The 20,356-nt window shown below is 37.0% G+C and overlaps 1 protein-coding gene across 1 annotated transcript in view; it reads right to left on the bottom strand.

The window, feature by feature from the left end:
- Positions 1–5,713: 5,713 nt before the first annotated feature.
- The window catches only part of PALS1 (protein associated with LIN7 1, MAGUK family member), a 96,968-nt gene continuing 82,325 nt past the window's right edge, over positions 5,714–20,356 (bottom strand). Inside the window, exons 8-13 of the mRNA XM_007942300.2 lie at positions 18,272–18,343; positions 17,846–17,917; positions 15,249–15,416; positions 13,808–14,010; positions 9,862–9,972; positions 5,714–5,890 (exon numbers count right to left, since the gene is read on the bottom strand). Of these exons, the coding sequence (XP_007940491.1) occupies positions 5,714–5,890; positions 9,862–9,972; positions 13,808–14,010; positions 15,249–15,416; positions 17,846–17,917; positions 18,272–18,343 (803 nt within the window). The remainder of the gene's footprint in view (positions 5,891–9,861; positions 9,973–13,807; positions 14,011–15,248; positions 15,417–17,845; positions 17,918–18,271; positions 18,344–20,356) is intronic.

The raw sequence follows: 20,356 nt of genomic DNA, 5'->3' as shown, positions 1-20,356 counted from the left end.
GCTATGAGTCGGGTTTGGCTCGACGGCACACAACAACAACAACAGTATGATTGCCAGTGAGTTAGAAGGGTTTCATGATACCGTTTATTTCCTAATTTAAGAAAAATCCTAATTATCATTTTGGAGTAAGGAAGAAGGTAACTCTTCACTGTTTTATAAGCAGTAACAACTTGCCATATTTCATGAAGATGAGGTTAAGAGTGCATGTAGCAGGTGACTGAAGTTCTTAGTGCTCTTTTATTTGGTGTGAGCCATTCATGATTATGCAGTCTTTCTTGCAACCATTCTAGGCATTTGTTGCATGACTGGCCATCGGACAGTGTTTTAGTTAATGAAATTGGGACACCAGACTTACTAATACTGTGTTTTAATTACCTAATGTCACAGCTTAGGCTTTTTAAAGTACAAAATAATTTAGCAAACATTTAATACCTGATATAAAATCAATTTTATAAAATTTTATGTGCCAGGTACTGTTTTAAGTCATTACGTACGTCATCATGACAACCCGAAGTGGTACATACTATTTTAATCCTTCAATTCACAAAGGAAAATTTTTGAGGTACATGGTGAGTAATTAGTAATAAGAAGTCATAAAGCTCTAGGAAGTGTTGAATATAACAATCTATTTTCAGTTTCAACTTTTATCCTTTCTGCCTCCTCTATATTTAAAGGTAAGATATAAGACCTGTCACGGGGAAGTTGATTTTTAGGGAATTTTACTGTTGCTCACAGAATAAAATCTCAGATTGAATATAAATTTAGTAGTGATTAAAACCCACTGCCATCAAGTCAATTCTGACTCATAGCAACCCCATAGGACAGAAGAGAAATGCCCGAGTTTCCGAGGCTGTAAATCTTTGTGGAAGCGGACTACCTCATCTTCTGCAGAGTGACTGGTGGGTTCGAACTGACAGCTTTTTGGTTAGCAGCCAGAGGCTTTACCTGCTGTGCCACCAGAGCTCCTTTTGTAGTAATTATATAAAAGCAGTAACAACTGAGTTCTTAAGTCTTTTAAAAATAGATAATACTGAAATTGTTCAAAATTTAATCCTCCCAACAGCCTGGTAAAATGAAAATATTATTTCCATTTTGTAGATGAGGAAACTGAGGCTTTGACAGGTCAAATAACACTGTATTGCCTCTCTGTGAGGCAAACACTAATTTGAAACTGGAAGTAGGGAGTCAGAATAGTGTTTTTTCATTTTGGGAAACATTTACTTTTTAATACACATCGACAGTTCAGTCTTCACATGTACAGATCAGTGACATGTTCACAACATTTACTTCTAAAGCCCTGAGTCAAAATGTAACCCAGATTTCTTCTGTGGGTTTTTAAATCTCCACTATTTATCATCGGCCTTGGTTAAAATGCCTACGAAAGTGAAGATGATTTTATGATTCAGCATATTGTTAAGAAATCAGGACAAAATAGTGGGGTGATCCTAGTATCAGGGGGAAGGGAATACATTAGTAATAGGAACAGAAAACTGGACTGGGGTAGTAGGTGTGCATGGGTGGGAGTTTCTGTTGGTATAGATTTCTCTCTTTGGTAGCTAGACTAGTGTAGTAGAATAAAGAAGAGAAATAAAGTAAGTTTTATATATATATGCATATATCTATCTGTCTATCTATCTATATATATATGGCTAGCACTCTGGTGGTATAGTACCTCAGGCATTTGACTGCTAACCAGAAGGTTGATAGGGCAATCTACTGTAAAGATTTACTGTGTCAGAAAGCCAAGGGGAGAGGGGGGCTCACTATGAATCAGAATTGACTTGATAGCATTGAGGCTTTTTTTTTGGGAGATGTATTCCAGTTAACCCCAGAGGATCAGATCCTTACTGTGTATAAGCTAAATTTGCCTGAGCATCACATACCTTCTTCCCTAGAAAACTTCCAAGTTAACAACCTTAGACTGTCCATCCTTTTTTTTTTTTTTTTAATTGGGATTTGGGTGAAGATTTACAGAGTAAATTCACTTTTCATACAGCAGTTCACATATACTTTGTCTCATGTCATTGACCAAAATTTACAATGCAGCAGCTCCCCTCCCACTTAGACTGTCCATCCTTAATACAGCTTTTTTTTTTTTTTTTTTTTTAAATGAAAAACAAAACCAATTGTGGAAATAGGATCTGTATTTTTGGAAATGGGGCACTCCCACACTGCATCCTAAAACTGACTACTGAATAACAATTTAATAGGTATTTTGTGTTCTACTCAGTTTCTAATGGCCTTGATTCTGCCGAGGCTTATTTTGAGGGGTGTGATGGGTTGCAAAACCTTGACGAGGATAAAAGATGTATGGAAGCTTTGAATGACAGAGGATATGAAGACAGCATGATAAAATTATTCAGTGGCTTTTTTAAATTTGAAGTATTTTATTTTTATAATACAGTGTGCAATATGACATCTTAAAACAAGAGTGCAGATACAGGATAAGAATACAAAGGGAGGTTAACAACAGGTTTCAGAAAAGTTACCTTTATTAAGATTAAATCCCTGGCTTGTATTTTACATTCAATAATTACATTCAAATTATTCCTTATCAATACTTACTCCTTAGGCCAAGAGGAAAGGGAAAAAAAAATCCAGATACTGAATTTTCATAGAAAGCAAATCTGGATTAGTGTAAATACTATTCTTCTTCCTGTTTGTTCTGACTCATGAAATTTTAGTAAAGGAACTCATTTCCTTATTTGGATTTTCTATGTACATTTCATTAGCTATGGTATCACTTCTATAACAGGTGGTTAAGATGATTACCTCACCCACACTAGGGTCTTAAGTCAGAACAGAGGGAGATAGAAAATGAATGTGGCCAGAATGGCAGGACAGCTAGGCATATTAAAGTGCACCCCCCCCACAACAAAACCAGTTGCTGTTCAGTCAGTTCCAACTCATGGCAACCCAGTGTGTATCATAGTAGAACTGTATAAGGCATATATGGTAAGGCTTTTTTTCCATATTCTTTTGAGGAATTCAGAAACAACTCAGCATTCACTTTGTTTAGGCGCTGTGTTGAATATCAGCACATCCATCTCACTAGAATTAAGAAATTCTCGGCATAAACGCCACTCCACCCCCACCCACGCCGTGCCAATGAGTAACAAGAGAATTGTAGTGCATCAGTGCCCTGCAAAATATCTGTCACCTTGAAGAATTCCTAAAAGTATACCATGGAATGGGTGTGCCTTTGTGCATTATCTGTTCGTTAAGGCCCTGATATGGCCCTATGCTCTGCAGATATTAACTAAGGGACTGGGACAGCGGGCACTCACTCACATGACCTAAAGCCTCAGTCTAACCTGATGCCAAATTTTAGATCTTAGTGTCAAAATTAGGAGCTCTGGTAGCATAGTGCCTAAGGCACTTGACTGCTCACCAGAAGGCTGGCGGTTCAAACCCACCAGCCACTCCTCGGAAGGAAGGTTGGGCAATCCTACTTCCGTAGTGATACTGCCTCGGAAACCCAAGGAGGGGTCACTATGGGTTGGGGCCGACTCCACGGCAAACAACAACAACAACAGTGTTAAAATTAGTTTTCAGTCAATGATAGATAAGCAAATCACAAAACTCCATTGTCTACCATAGACTACCCTTCATTCCCGAGGAGAAAGTAAACTGTGGAAAACTGAAAAGATAAGTGTTAAGTATATTCCTTGGTTTTCAATGCTGAATGTCAGTGTGACCTTTGCATTTTGCTGTTACAAGGTGGAGTGTTTCAGGTTTGAAGAGACAGATAGTAGTATAGCATTCCTTCTCTCAGTCTAGGAATGTTACTCTCTCAGAAACATCTTAAAAATATTATTTCCCCGTTAAGACACACTCCCTAGTGAACACAGAGGCCATGCAAATTTGAACAGGAGAAAGTAACACATAAAACTGTCTACATTTGTTCAAATAAAATTATGTGAAGGAGAAAAATCAAAATTATGTGAAGGAGAAAAATCAAATATATACACAACACGGAGACAAAACTACTCATTAAAAACAACTGCTTATGTTAAATTAAGTGACAAGTCAGTATTCCAGTGTTTAGCTTTGGGAACAGGAAATGTTATAGCTAAAATCTTCATAAAAAGAAAATTAAGACATTCACATTTGAGGTTTTTGGTCACACATCACACTGTTCCTAAAGGCTTGAGAAGATTACAAATTAACTTTCTATACCAATTATAGCAGTTGCATTTTAGAGCTACAGCTAGAAAGACCGTACAAAAATCCCATTAGTTTAAATGTTTCTCTGATGATTTAGCAAGCTGTGGCATTCTGGTCATAAGAGGCAGACCTGAGGATAAAAACCTCTTTTACAGGATTCCTTCCCAATGCTCTTTTCCTAAGATGTTCAAATGACTTTCAGGACTTCTTTTCTTTCTGATCTCAAAGTCAATTGTTCATAGTATTTTCCTAAAAACCTACTGCCATTGAGTCAATTCTGACTCATAGTGATCCCCATTGGGTTTCCAAGGCAGTAAATCTTTATGGATGTAGATTGTCCCATTGTCCTTCCAGAATGGCTGGTGGTTTTAACTGCCAACCTTTTAGTTAGCAGTCAGGTGCCTTAGGCACTGTGCCACCAGAGCTCCTTAGTATTTTCCTAGAGGATTTCTGTGTATATATATATATAAAATTTCTTTCCAATTCTGAACAAGTATAATCAATGATCATTTGTCAATCTATTTGATATTAGTGTACAGTACAGCACCCATATTCATCAGATTCCAGTTTATGATCTCTATATAGCACAGTCATAGGATTATACTTTGTTCATATATAAAAATGCAAAAACTGTCAAATGTGCTTTATCCTCCTATGTACATAAAAAACTGCAACACAAGGAAGAAACTTAAAACAGTCAACAGTTTATAGAATGTTCACCATTCATAAAATGTAACTTCAGCATTCTGCACTATACAGATTGGTGAAAGCAAGAGAAGTTACCAAATTCATTGAGACAATCTAAGAAAAAAAGTTCAAAAATCATCACATCTTTAAAAAGATCAGCATATGTCATATAACTTTCATCAGATTACAGACTGCTGAGTGTGCTAGAAGTCTGATCCACAGAGCTTGAGCTAAACAAGCTAGTGTTGCTAATGGAATGTTTCTTAGAATTAAAAGACATACAAGTGAATTTTAGCCTAAAGAAAGTAGTTCCAGACCAAAGTGGCACCATTTTGTTTTTTCTTTATCTTCAAGGAAAGCATTTCTGATGACTAAACCAATCAATCTCCTAAGCAAATACTATTTTGACCAGTGCAAAAAAAAAAAAAAAAAAAGCACAGTCTTAAAAAGGTTTCCATGAAGCATTTAAATGTTAAATAACATTAACATTTACAACTATGTGAGGCATGGACTGATGTGAACACACACACAGACACACACACATTTTTCATGGAGATATGACTAGGCAGAAAAGATTTAAGTTGGTTAAAAAATGGATAAAATGGAACAACTCTATTGAAAGCTTTCATTTAGAAAACTAAAATGAGGCAAGACCCCTAAAGCCATTTGTGGAGAGTATTGAATCCTTACACAAATTGGTAAGGAGACTTTCTTCTCATTAAGAAATCTAAGAATACGTCTACAGCTTTCTCAGCTTGCCACCTTGTACTCAGGAGAGTCTCACTGGAATATCAAGGCTATCTTCCTATTGGTAGTTTCCCAGATCAAGTCCAGTCACGCCATAGGATGGATGTTTCCTTCACCTCAGCCAAGTGGATGGCACCCATTGAGGTTCAGTATCAAGCTTGTTAATTAACCGAAGCAACTCCTGATAGGCTTTGTCAAGATCTGAATTCACAATCGCTGCATCAAAGTAATGGCCGTAGTTCTGCTCCATCTCTCTAGTCTTCTCAATGATTTCTCTCAGTTCTTCAGACTGCAAAGAGAAGATAAAAATAGGCTTCATTCCTTAGCAAAACAGAGGATGAGTCAAAAATGGCTGAAGACTTGAGAAGTGACCTTACATTGCCTGCCTTCTCTCTCTCTCAAAATACTAAACCTTTTGAGGCTCAGATGAAGCTGAACATCTTCTCAGGAGCTCTGCTCCAAGCCCACCCTAGTCACAGCAATTTCTTTTGCTCCAGCATCTACTGAACTCCAGTTATGAATCATCTGTGACTCAACATACCCAGTTTTATACTATTTAGATTTTCATATATTTCTTACTTCACCAAGATGACTGTAGGCTTTAAGAGCACAGACTGTTAACTTTGAATTCCCTACACACACTTGTTTTCAGACATCGTGATTTGTTCTTAAAATTAACATCTTACGTAACACAGAGTGGACCTTCCTGGTCTGCAGCAAAGAAGCAGGATCCAAAAGCCCTAGGTAACTCTGGGCTCGCGTAAAGAACACCTGTCCTTTCTATCTCTTACAGAGTTTGGTAGGGTAAACATTACAGGAAAAGAAAAGAAAAGAATCATTAGAATGGGTATCTGTTTCTCTGAAAATAATGCTGCTCAGCCCAAGATGTAATAACCTAATATTTTTTTGTTTTTTTGAGACATGCTCATCTTTTTTTTTTTTTTTTACATTGTGATTTGGGTGAAAATTTGCAGAGCAAATTCACTTTCCATACAGCAGTTCACATACACTTTGCCTCATGACATTGACCACAATTTACCACAATGCAACAGCTCCCCTCCCACTTCCTCCTGACAGTTACCTCTTCCTTGTGTCTGTCCCTCCATGCACTCCTGCCCCCTGAGCTGTCTCCCTGTGCATAAACAGCCCTTCTTTCTCCCATGATTGTTCTCTCTAAGGAGTGTAGCTACCTCAGGTAAATGTTCAACTCATGAGACTTGCTCATCTTTAAATTACGTCTGTTTCAATAAAATACCTATTCTATTTCAATACAATGCAAAAAGTGTCCTAAAAAATTTTAGGAAACTACATAGAACAGGCCATTTAAAAATACTGGGTAAAGGAAAGGAAGGGCTGGTTCACATGGACAAGGAGACAGCAAGGCTATGTGCAAACCTTACTCAGAACTCTTATTACCAGGCACAAATTGTTCAAAAAAGTGAAAGTGCCCTAAAATCACCCCTGTCAGTGAGAGAACTAATTAAACTTGAGCCCAAATATCTGATATCCCAAATCAATGCTATACTGGAACTGCATTACATAAACAATGGAAAGCATTTAAGTGCTTGAATTTCTGTGACCGAAGGGAAACATACTACAAATATGACAGCACTGGTTTGTCCTGAGGCATTTCTTGTGTGGCTCTCTTAATTTTTATTCTGGAATGTTGTGCATTTGGCTGTGATACACAGAGGCCTTTGTTCCTAACAGGGGCTCTAATTCACCATTATATTGAACACACTGTGACATTTTTGCTAAGACTGATGTCTACTCAAAGCTTGAGATTACTGAAAGAACATTCTAGGACTCAGAATAGAATTGAAACTTTGTGATGCTGAAGTTGTAAATGCTAAACTTAGGTTATCTTTCTGTGTCTCTGCATTGACCTATTCTGGACATTTCATGTAAACAGAATCCTAGAATATGTGGCTTTTTGTGACTGGTTTCTTTCATTTGCAAAGTTCATCCATGTTTTAGCATGCATCAGTATTTCATTCCTTTTTACTTCCTGGTTTTCAAGACTTAAAATTTGTTCAGGCTATTTTTGACTAAAGTGACAAGAAAAGACAGTTTTTTCAACAAATGGTGCTAGAGCAACTGGTTGTCCACATGGGATTTAAAAACAACGAACCTCCACCCTTACCTCACACTAAAGGCAAGGTTATTGAGATGGATCATAGACCTAAATATAAAAGCTAAAACTAGAAAGCTTTTAGAAGAAGTGTAGGATGAAATCTTTACAGTCTGAGAGTAGGCAAATTTTTCTAGATAGTACACAAAAATTATTAACTAAAAAAAAACTGAATAAATGAGCTTTATAAAAATTTTAAACTTCTGATGTGCAAAAGATATTAAGAAAACGGAAATATACAGACACGGAGAAAGTATTTGCAATATAGACCTGATAAAGGACTTGTATCTAGAAACATAAATTCTTAAAACTCAGTAAGAAAAGAGTGCAGTTTTGAGAAATGAGAAGATTTGAGACAGTTCACAAAAGAATATGCCCTAATGGCTACATGAAAAGATGCTAAATGTTGTGAATCATCAGGAAAATACAAATTAAAACCATAATGAGATAGCAATTCACACATACTAGAGTGGCTAAGAAAAATGGCTACAGTAAAAAACTGACAATACCAAAAGTTAGTCAGGATGTGGAGCAATTGGTGGAAGTGTAAAATGGTAAACTTTTTCCAAACAGGTTTTTTTTTTAAAAAATAAATAAAGTTAGAACACATAGATCCCATTTGATCTAGTAATTCCACTGCTAGGTAGCTATCCAAGAGAAATGAAAACAAGTCTACCCAAAGACTTTACATAAATGTTTAGAGCAGCCTTAGTCATACTAGCTCAAAGCTTGAAAGAACCCAATGTTTATAAACTGGTAAATGGATAAAGCACTGGTGTTCTATTTCTATGATGGTATATACTGCTCCACAATAAGGAATGAATCACTGTTAGATGCAACATGGATGAATCTCAAAAACATGCTGATCAAAAGCCAGACACAAAATGATATATATGGAATGGTTTCATTTATATATGTTTCTAGAACAGACAAAATTAAATTTATAGTGAAAACAGATTAATGACTGTCTGAGGGAGAATGGAAGGGGATTAATTTCAAAAGGGCAAGAAAACTTTCTGGAGTGATGGAAATGTTCTTCAGCTTGACTGGGATGGTGGTTACACAGACAGTTGTCAAAACTCTGAACTGTTCACTTAAAACATACTCATTTAATCGTATGTAAGGTACATCTCAATAAAGCTAATTAAGTCAAAATTAGAAAATAAAGTATACAGTGTTCGTAGTGCTTTCTGACTAATGATACAGGTAATCTACAACATGAGGAGGCTCCGTTCAGATGCCTCTGTTTTAAGTTGGTTCTGCTGTAAGTTGCATACATATTTTATTTCCCTTCATTATTGCCTTCATTATCAGTATCTTGGCATGAGAATGTAACATCAGCAAATTACATGCTGCAACACTCTATGTAGGACATATTACCAATGATTAGATGTACCAAAAAAACCCCCCAAAAACAGATGGTTGTTAAGTGCAGAATCATATGTTGTAAGTCTAGGACTGCCTGTATATTGTTGGTATTATTCATAATTGAGTTGTTGATTATTTATATGCATGTAACATCATATTAAGTATAATAAATAATGATCTGAGGCCCCAAAATAACTTAGAAATAATGAGTAATGTCAGTACTTATACTTAGAATAACAAGGGCTATACTCAACCCTGTCCAGCATACATCTAAAATAATTTTTAAACATTTTCCGACTTCAGATTATGTGAGAACACCAGAGGGAGAAGAAAAACAGAACATAAAAATTCAATGGAAAAAAGAAAAAGAAGATTGTTCACTTTTGGCTCCCTGCAGATTTGGAATAATCAGAGAAAAGGGGATAATCCATAAAACTCTGCTAAGAACTTTGGGTGCCATATAATCCCCCTGGAAATGCTATAGACTCGTGAAGAAGAGAAAAGTTTCAAGGAACTCCAAAGGTGTACCACCTGTGGGGCAAAAAGACTGAGAAGGTGTGGGAACAACAGAAGCTCCCTCCTTTGCAGAACTCTCAGTCCAACCAGAAGCAACCATGAAAAGTTTTAGGAAAGTGATATGGCAGAAAGAACAATCAGTTTGAAAGCTCAAGCTGATGTAGCTTTTAAGCACGGAGATGGATCAGGCCAGGATGTTTCATGTTTATCTTCAATGGAACAGAACAGCAGTATAACCACCTTACCTTTGGATGCTTGCCTTCTTTGATCAATAACGCCCGAAGTCTTTCTTGTGAAGGGGGTGCAATGAAGATAATATATGGTTTCAAGTCTGAATTCCGGACCGTCTTCAGTGACTGCAAAGAAAAGATACTTGGAATTTTAAACATTGCCTTGACTATTTTCTAAACATGTTTAAATAATAAACACTATACAATATTTAAGATCATATTGTTCACAATAAGAATGCACTGTGTTGTAAACTTTTACCCAAATCACTCACACAAAATAGTGTTAGGAGCAATTTCCTATCCTAAAGGGGTACTTGAGAAAAAAGCTAACACAAACTTTGAAGGAACAGCAACAGAGAGAATATATATGTGTCTATTGATCTATAAAATATTAGTGCTTGCTCTTTTATATAATAAAATGCAACTGAATGGCACTGAAAGATGACACCTATGTTGTGTTAAAATAGCCTGATAAGATTACATACAGATTATGACAACCATATAAAAATACATTTTGAATTACCAATGAGACCTTACTATGTACCAGCACTACATGCAAGCAGAATCAGAAAGAAAAACTTCACACCACTCGTGAAAGAAAATTCCAGAAAAGCGTATTTAAGAAAAATGGACTCTGAATGTAGCTGAACTGCACATAGACTGACCAAAGTAAATGATGTCACTAAGAAATGCACAAGAGAAAAGGTGGTCTTTGGTAAAGGATATGAAAATACAATTTTTCAACAACCCAGCAACCACCAAAAATGTGTGTGGTTACACAAATATGTATATAGGTATATAAGTATCAGAGTATGATTTTGTGGGTACGTTTGTGTACACACAAGTACCTATAGGCACTATATAATAATAATAATAATAATAAAACATTTTATCACCAACCTTGTACATGATGTATGCATGCATGCATGCATATTCACATATATAAAATAAGCCAAATAGGGGACACAGGTATGAATACTTCTGAGACATATAAACAAACAACTTGTGAGACTGGTTTGGTTTTTGGGATTTGAAGACTTAGAACTACAGTCTCATGGGACAACTCAGGTGAATGGCATAATATTGTTCATAAAGTGTAGGTTCTACATTCCAATGTGGTGAGTAATTTCTGGGGTCTTAAAGGCTCGGCAACTGTCCATAAAAGATACAACTATTGGTCTTTATACCTCTGCAACAAAAAAGAAGAAAACCAGAAAAGAAAGTAGTCTTTAAGACTAATAATCAACCTTGACCACAGCCTCATCTGCCCTGAGACCAATAGAACTAAATGGTACCTGGCTATCACTACCAACTGTTCTGATCAGGGCTCTGATAGATGGATCTTTATAGAACAGGAGAGAAAAGTGGGACAGAATTCTAATTTTTAAAAAGTGCAGATTTACCGGACTGGTTGAGACTAGAAGACTCCCCAAGACTATTGCTGTGATAGGCTTTCAACCTTAACTGAAATCCCGTAAGATCACCTTTTAGCTAAATAACAGAGAGGCTCATAAAGACTATCCTTCATGAGTAATGAATAAGCTTCTTTAAGAAAAATCATCTATAAAAGACCAAATGGTCAAAAATTACTCTAAAATAAAGATGAGAAGGGGACAGGGAAACTAGAGTACTGCAAATGCTACAACCAGAAGAGAATGAATGAGAATAATGATGTGAAAAATGAAACCAATATCACTGAATAACATATAAGAAATGGGAACCTAATTTGTATGTAAATTTTCATCTTAAACACAATAATAAGAATTAAAAAATGCAGAGACATGCCCTTTTTAATCTAAAAATATTAGGATAATTAAGACAATATACTTAACTACTCTGAGTTCTTTGGTAAAATCTGTTAACCCAGAGAACTCTGAAGGAATTCAGTATAAACATACTTAGATTTTTCTGAAATGTTTTTAATTAAAAGATAGAGCCAAAACTCTTGTCACCTGAAAACAAAATCTGATTACTATTTCAGGACAGCCATTGTAGAGTCAATTCTCCTTTATGTGTATGTCTCTTTATTGGCCCTGACTAGCCTGTTGATACAGCAGTAGATCATACCATAGTAAGGAAAGTTTTATACTTAAGCTGTATACTTGGAGGAGAAGAAAAGAACTACAAGATCTAAAGAAACACAATCTACACAACCTACATTTCTGAAATTATTTTATCTTTTTAAATGGAAATCTAAGAGGCATTTGTTAGTAATTGTAAACTTTAGATTGGTCTGCAAATAGAAACAGTATCAGGTTTCATTTAGACAAAACCAAGCATTCACTGTGATACTTGTTGCTACGTGTGCAATGGCATTTAAAACCTTAAGAATTACCTTTAAATTTTCAGTTTTCTCAGATCAGAACCAGAAAAGGGAAATTCTTTTATAATCTGTAAAATACTTAAGTGTTGTTTTGTTGTTAGGTGCCATCCAGTTGGTTCTGACACATAGGGACTCTCTGTATGACAAAACACTGCCTGGTCCTGTGCTATCCTCACAACTGTTGCTACGTTTGAACCCACTGTTGCCACCACTAAGCCAAGACATCTTATTGAAGGTCTTTCTTTTTTTCACTGACTCTCTGCTTTACCAAGCATCATGATCTTCTCCAAGGTCTGGCCCCTCCTGATAATATACCCAAAGTACATGGGGTGAAGTGTTGCCATCCTTGTTTCTAAGGGATCATTTGGGCTAGACTTCTTCAAAGACATTTGTTTGTTCTTCTGACAGTCCATGGGATATTCAGTATTCTTTGCCAACACCATAATTCAAATGCATCAATTTTTCTTCAGTCTTCTTACTCATTCTCCAGCTTTTGCATACATATAAAGTGACTGAAAATACCATGGCTTGGGTCAAGTGTACCTTAGTCTTCAAAGTGACATATTTGCTTTTTAACACTTTAAAGAAGTCTTTTGCAGCAGCTGTGCCTAATGCAATTCCTTGTTTGATTTCTTAGCTGCTACTTCCTTGGGCATTGATTGTGGATCCAAGGAAAATGAAATCCTTGACAATTTCAGTATTGTCTCCATTTACCATGATGTTGTTTAATGGTCCAGTTGTGAGGATTTTTATTTATGTTGACACTTTGTCTCACATACTTTGGACATGTTATCAGGAGGGTCCAGTCTCTGGAGAAGGGTATTATGGTGAAGTAGAGGGTCAGAGAAAAAGAGGAAGACCCCTCAATGAGATAGAGTGACACAATGGCTGCAGCAATGGGCTCAAACACAGCAGTGATTATGAGGATGAAACAGGATTGGGCAGTGCTTCATTCTCTTGTGCATGTAGTTGCAATGAGTCGGAGCCAACTTGATACACCTCCTAACAACAAATCCATAATGAAAGCTATAAGGCCAGAGAGAGGCCTGCCTGTAGGCAAGGCTGAGAGCAGCTGTCCAGACTGAAGAACTATATACTGACTCTTTCCTGATCCATAATTTCAACCTGTTACTTTCCTAATAAACCCTGTAATTGTGAGTATTGTCTGTGAGTTCTGTGTGGCCACTGCAACAAACTGTTGAACCCAGCAGAGAAGTGGAGAGTGTCATGGGAGGTATCAGAATTGGTAAAAAGGTTGCAAAGAGGAAGCATGTCTGACTTTTGCCTCACAGGAATCAGTCTTGGGCTGATACAGCTGTTGGTGATTCTCTCTGCCTGTCAAAATTTTTAAGTATTTTAATTTTTTAAATACGAGAAATTCTCTTAAGTACTGGTAGCATTAAACTGTATTTAAGTTTCAAAAACTATTACATGTATAAATATGTATGTATTTTTCCTCTTGAGAAAACTGAAAGAGATTTAGTAACTTAATATATAGCAAATCAATAGAGAAAAAAAATGTATTAGAATTTAATTAGGTCATTTGGTTCTTATACCAAAATACAAAGTTACCACTAAATTTACTCTACAAAAACTTGCCCTAAAGTTTAACACCTTAAATAAAAATTTTAGTTTTACCTGTGTACGAAGACTTAAAAGACATATTTTGCCAGAGTTGATCACTTGCCGCACAGAATCTATGCTGGTTCCGTACAAATTTTTTTCAAATTCACCATGCTCAATGAACTTCCCAGCTGCTATGTCTGCTTCGAATGCTTGCCGTGAAAAAAAGTGGTAATCTTTACCAGGTACTTCATGGTCTCGTCTACTCCTAGTTGTATCTAAGCAAACAAAATCAGGTAAAATTAATGGCAGTCAGAAGTTTTTACATTGTAATACAGATTATAAATTAATCACTTGAGGACAATATTAAAAGCTCATGTGTTTAACACTGGTTTTTTAATTCTATATTGAGTTATGACAAAAAATGGGTTTTTCGTATCTTAATAATAGTTACATTTGAGCAGAACTCCACTCTATAGGGCTTTCAGTGGCTGATTTCTCAGTAGATCACCAGGTCTTCCTGCAAGGTGCCTCTGGGTCGACCCAAACCTCCCAGCCTTTTGGTTAGCAACCAAGTGTGGTCACCACCTGCACCACTCAGGGACTCCTCCACAATATTAGGTACTTTATAATCTTAAAAGAGAATTTCCATTTTCAGAGATTAGGTCTAAATTCCTATCTGTAGCATCAGTATAAAGAATCAGGAAGCGGATTCCATATTGAACAAAGTATTATAAGCAGCTCAAACTGAAATTCATTTAAAAAGTAATGTGATGGTTATGTTTGTATATCAACTTGGCTGGGCCTGGTTGAGTGGCTGGGCAGCTGAATGTAGTATTCCCTACGATGAGACTGGTAATCAGCTCCATGGTTGAATCTACTGGGAGCAGCTGAATAGCTGCCTTTGGGTATGTGGTCTGCTTCCTGTGTATAAGGAGAAGCTTTGAGAATGGTCTCTAGCCTTTGGCACGCTTGGACCCTGCATGGAGCCATGTCGTTGTTCAGCAGCCTGCTATGCTCTACCGACCTTGGGACTTACAATGGACTTAAGTTAATGGCCTGCCGTGTGGATTGGTAACATCGGGACTGTGTCTTTTTATTTGTCAAACTTGGGGCTTCTCAGCCTCAGCAGCCAGCAGCTGTCTGAGTGAAGAAATGCCTCTAGCTCCAGTGGGCCGGGAGCAGGAGGCAGAGCTGGACTCCAGGGTTGAGGGGCTATCACCCAGCCCCTAGAGCCTGGCACTTTGAACTTGGACTTAAAGCCTCCAAATTTAAGAATAAATTTGTTTGTTAAGGCCATCCCATTTGTGGTATATTTCTTGTCAGAGCGGCACAAGGTAACCAGAACAAGTACTATCTTTAGTAACATATTACCAAAAGGTCTGGTTAAACAAAGTTCCTCTATCATTGACAACAATGGATGGATGAAATAGATGAAAAACTTTCCTACATAGGTAGGTCTTCCAAGGTGGTAAACTGGAAAAGCACAGGCAAATGGGAATACATCCAAACTTACGAGGAACTGCAGATGCAAAACGGTCTTTTTCTTTGTTCATGAGTCTCTGGCGCAACTCATTCTGGCCACAGTTCTGTGGACCAATCAAGATGATAGGTCTTTTTCTATTTGCAGGTTGATGATAAAGTGACATTTCCTCATAAGTTAAGATCTCCTCATTGTCATAATCTTTGAAAAGAAAAAGTTAAGCCCTTCAATCAGAATTACTGCCATATAACAAAGATATAAATAATCATAGCTCTTTCCAAAAAGGGAGCTCTGGTAGCATAGTGCCTAAGGCACTTGACTGCTAACCAGGAGGCTGGCGGTTCAAACCCACCAGCCACTCCTCGGAAGGAAGGTTGGGCAATCCTACTTCCGTAGTGATAACTGCCTCGGAAACCCAAGGAGGGGTCGCTAGGAGTTGGGGCCGACTCGATGGCAAATAACAACACAACAACAACTTTCCAAAAAACTGGAAAGCACATTATCATCAAAAATATGTAATTTTTTGGATCAGAATGATGAGCACTTCTCTATGTCATTATATCCTTGCTGGAATATTATGAAAATGAATCAAACAACTACATAGTAATCCTTCTAGGAATTTTTACTGCTTCTCTTATTTCACACTATGTTTGAATGGCTAATATAATTATACTAATGCTTATATAAAATAGCTATTTGTAGCCAATACATTCACATAGGGTGGGACACCAAGAGATAAACAAATGAGACTAATATCTGTCATATTTGTAAAACGGGGACACTAACACTGTACTTAGAGGGTTGTTTTAAGGATCAGACGTAATGAATATACTGAGTAGAACACCCGGTATACACAAACATTCAGAAATTGTGGCTAAAACTAATGTTATTAGAGAAAGCTGGAACACCTTCCTATAATTGTATACCTTGAAAACAGGTCTAACCTGTGCTATCCATACATTCTGCATTTATGCTTACTCTATTCTGGAATACCAAACCAGAATCATGACTCAAGATGAGGTGTAAATTATGATGGGTGGCATTACATTCTGATAGCCCATAACCAACATGAAATTAAGTGCTGAAAGCAAAGGCAGACAGCCAGTGGGCTGCTATGACGTTTCTCATTATTTCACCTGACTAGGAAAGACCAGCTGCTGTGAAGTCTGATGCTCTCCTCAGCTCTGTTTCTTGAGGGCAGGGGACCATCTTGGCCTTGCCAGTGCTTACCAGAGTATGACACATAGTTGTTGTTGTTATGTGCCGTTGAGACCCAACTCACAGCAATCCCTCCTTGGGTTTCTGAGGCAGTATCACTAGGGAAGTAGATTGCCCAACCTTCCTTCTGAGGAGTGGCTGGTGGATTTGAACCACCAGCCTTCTGGTTAGCAGTCAAGTGCCTTAGGCACTATGCTACCAGAGCTCCTTGACACATAGCAGGAGCTCAAAATATATGTGTTTAAATTCCTGATCCAGTCATACATTAGCTGTGAGAAGTTCAATAGGTCACTGTAGTATCTGAACTTGAATTTATTCATCTGTAACCTCAAGGAATTTATTTTGAGAACTAAATGGACAAAGGTATCTAAAGCATCTGATACTACCCTGTGATAGAGAAGTTATTATAAATGGTAGTTATTAATGAAACTGCTGATGAGGATGACACTATGATAAATCACAAATATAATCCCTTCTTTCCCAAAATGCTTTTCCCCTGAAAAATCTGAGTTCCTTCTTCTAACATGTACAGTCAGATATATCTACATAGACTTCAGATTTGTCAAATTTTCTGTAGTAGCCCTTAGAGCTGGACCAGTTAATTTTAGTCTATTTCAAAAGATCAAGAAAAAGAGATATTAATCATTTACCCAAGTAGAGAGAACAGGATTAAAAATTCAATAAATTTCAGTTACATATTTTGTCAGCATAAAAGCGTTTTAAAAAAAACATTATTAAAGTCAGTTGAATCTAAGGTTTGGTTTTGAATGGGATATTTCAATCATCTTTAACATTTTATCTTCATTATTAGTTTAATTTGTTAAATGCTGTCAAGTCAGTTTTTGAGTCCTACCAACCTTAGGTGAAAAAGAACTGTCCCCTGGGGTTTTCCAGGCTGTAATCTCTGTAGAAGCAGAACATTACATCTTTCTCTCTTGAAGCCAATGGGTGGGTTCAAAATAATAGAACAAAAACACTCTGTATACCTGATTCAGCCACGAGGCAGTAGGATCTATGGAATGGGTTGCTTCTGTGACACGAGTTATTATTGTAGATGAAGTTTTCATTTTTTACTTTAAACACATATGTATTGTTAGAATTTGTTAGAAGCTTTTATTACTTTTATAAAGAGTATAAGTAGAAAAGAAAACTGAGGAAACTATCACTATAATACTATATATCTTAAATAACTTTCATTTTTATCCTAGTTTTTCCTAGAATTCAGAACACTGCACCAGTGTTCCAGAGAAACTGGATTCTGTGAAATGACTTTATTAAGGACATTTCTGAAGATAAAATAGGAAAATTGGGTCTAATGGTAAAACTCCCTGAGTATGAATTTAATTTCTTTAAAGTGTTATATCTGGACCCCTTTCAGATAGAACTACACTGCATCTGAGAGTAGAACTTACCATCATTTTTATTGGCATTATATAAAACTTTTTTCCTCTTCTTTTTATTCTTCTTTGCACACCACAGTTTTCCTGTTGAGTAACCATAAGCGTAACTCTAAATGTGGTATTTGTTTTCTTGAACAAAGCAACATATTTCAAATTGAAGAACACAAATTGTTTGTAATTTAAATAATTATTATAAACTTATTACATTGTTCATAGAAGAACTATTTTTAGAGATGTATTCATCACTTTCCATTAATAAAAATAAACAGATAATCTTTAATACTTAAATCTTGTCTTTTCTTCAGAGTCCTAAGATAATTAGTTTTGTCTCTCACATGAATATAGCTTCCTTAAAAGTTCTAAGTGATATGCAAATTTACACATGTCCCAGATGGAAGCCCAGGAAACTCTTAATAATGTCAAGTATAAATGTCCAACCTGATTTTTCTGGCTCCTTATCTTCTTCTATGGTCTGCTTCATGGCTTCCCTTTGCTGCTGAAAGCTTTTCCCTTATTAGCAGAAAAGAAAAGAAGAGTGACATATTTAAGATAAAAGGAAGAAGATAAAACCTTTTTTTTCCCCCAAAATCAAGAGGAAACATTTAAAAGCAGTAACTCTTCACTTTTTATTCCCTTCCCCACTTGCAAACCCCCAACGAGTGACATCGGCTATAGTATCAAAAGCCTCCAAAGGTTTAAAGTATTACATTTCAGTTGTGCTCTCAACCAATACTATGGCATGTATTACTGGCATATATATCATCTATTAGAAAAGAGAAGTAAACCAGTGCTAGAAAATTATAATAGTTCAGTTTTTTAAAAGCATTCACTGAACAAGCATTTATTACCTTAGAAAGTACTATGGGAGGTCTCACAATGATTCTGATCATTTAGAATTATCTCAAACCTAGCAAATCAATTCTAGGAGTTAACTCTCCAAATTAGTATGTGGTCATTCATCATCACTTTTTAATTCCAGGATACTATTACCTTTATATCTTGTATTTATTTATTTATTATTCTTGTCCCTCTTTTTCTTTGGGTCTTCATCTGTAGGCATGTGTGTGTGTGTCTGTATGCATGTATGTATGTGTTTATAATTTTTATTTCCAGCTTTAAGCTACCAATGATACATAAAAAAGAAAAACCAAACACACTGCTGTCAAGTTGGATCCGACTCATAGCGACCCCTTCTAGGTTTTCCGAGGCCGTATCACTACGGAAGTAGATCACGCCCAACCTTTCTTCTGAGGAGTGGGTGGTGGGTTTGAACCGTCAGCCTTCTGGTTAGCAGTCTAATGCCTTAGGCACTATGCCACCAGAGCTCCTACCAATTTAGATAAGCGGAAAACACAGTATATGTTTTTTTCCTCATAGAATTAAAATTTTAATATAGGGGTTTTCCTAAGGTTTCTCACCTTCTAAGTTTCAGAGCTGTATCTTAAAATATATTTTTTCTGAAGGATAAAAGTGGTTTTACTTGGGAAATTCTGTATTATATTAGAGTTCTGGTAGCATAGTGCCTAAGGCATTTGACTGCTAACCAGAAGGCTGGTGGTTCAAACCCACCACACTCCTCGAAAGGAAAGTTGGGCAATCTACTTCCGTAGTGATACTGCTGGGAAACCCAAGGAGGGGTCGCTATGAGTTGGGTCTGACTCGAAGACAAACAACATATCAGAGTTCTATACTTAATATCTAATTCTTTTTTAAAAATTGTGATTTGGGTGAACGTTTACAGAGCAAATTCACTCTCCATACAGCAGTTCACATACACTTTCTCTCATGACATTGACTACAATTTACCCCAGTGCAACAGCTCCCCTCCCACTTCCTCCCCATAGTTACCTCTTCCCTGTGTCCATCCCTCCATGCACTCCTGCCCCTGAGCTGTCTCCCTGTGCATACACAGCCCTTCTATTCTCCCATGATTGTTCTCTCCAAGGACTGTATCTACCTTATGTAAATGTTCATCTCTTATGACTGTTTTGTTTGGCTGGAAGCCACAGGTGTGGGTTCAATTCCAGACCTGAAGGGCAGCTGGGGGCCTTAGTCTCAGTGGTTCTACCAGGCTCTATCAGACCAGCAAACTTGGTCCCTTTTTTTTTCCCCCAAATAATTTTGAGTTTCATTCCACACTGTCTCCCACTCTATCCAGGATCTCCTAAATAGATCCCCCTCCAAGTTGTTGACAGTGGTAGATTGGCGCCATCTAGTTCTTCTGGTCTCACATTCATAAAGGCTGAGGATCGCATGGTGTACCAGTTGCTTGGACTAATTGTTTCCATGTCTCTTTGGTTTTCTTCGTTCTTCTTTGCCCTGGACGAGGAGAGACCCACTGCTGCATCTAGATGGCTGCTTGCAGGCTTTTAAGATCCCAGTCGCTACTTGCCAAAGTAGGAGATGGAACAACGTTTTGTGTAGTGTGTTATGCAGTTCAACTTAATGTCCCCTGCGACTGTGGTCCCAAGCCCACAGGTTCAACTACTTGCTCCCTCTGGGTAGCTGGCTGTGGCCAAGAAG

This window comes from Orycteropus afer, unplaced genomic scaffold (genome assembly GCF_000298275.1).
Source record: "Orycteropus afer afer isolate SDZICR_OR568_19922 unplaced genomic scaffold, OryAfe1.0 scaffold00088, whole genome shotgun sequence".
Taxonomy (NCBI): domain Eukaryota; kingdom Metazoa; phylum Chordata; class Mammalia; order Tubulidentata; family Orycteropodidae; genus Orycteropus; species Orycteropus afer.
This window is presented reverse-complemented; position numbering and strand designations above follow the sequence as displayed.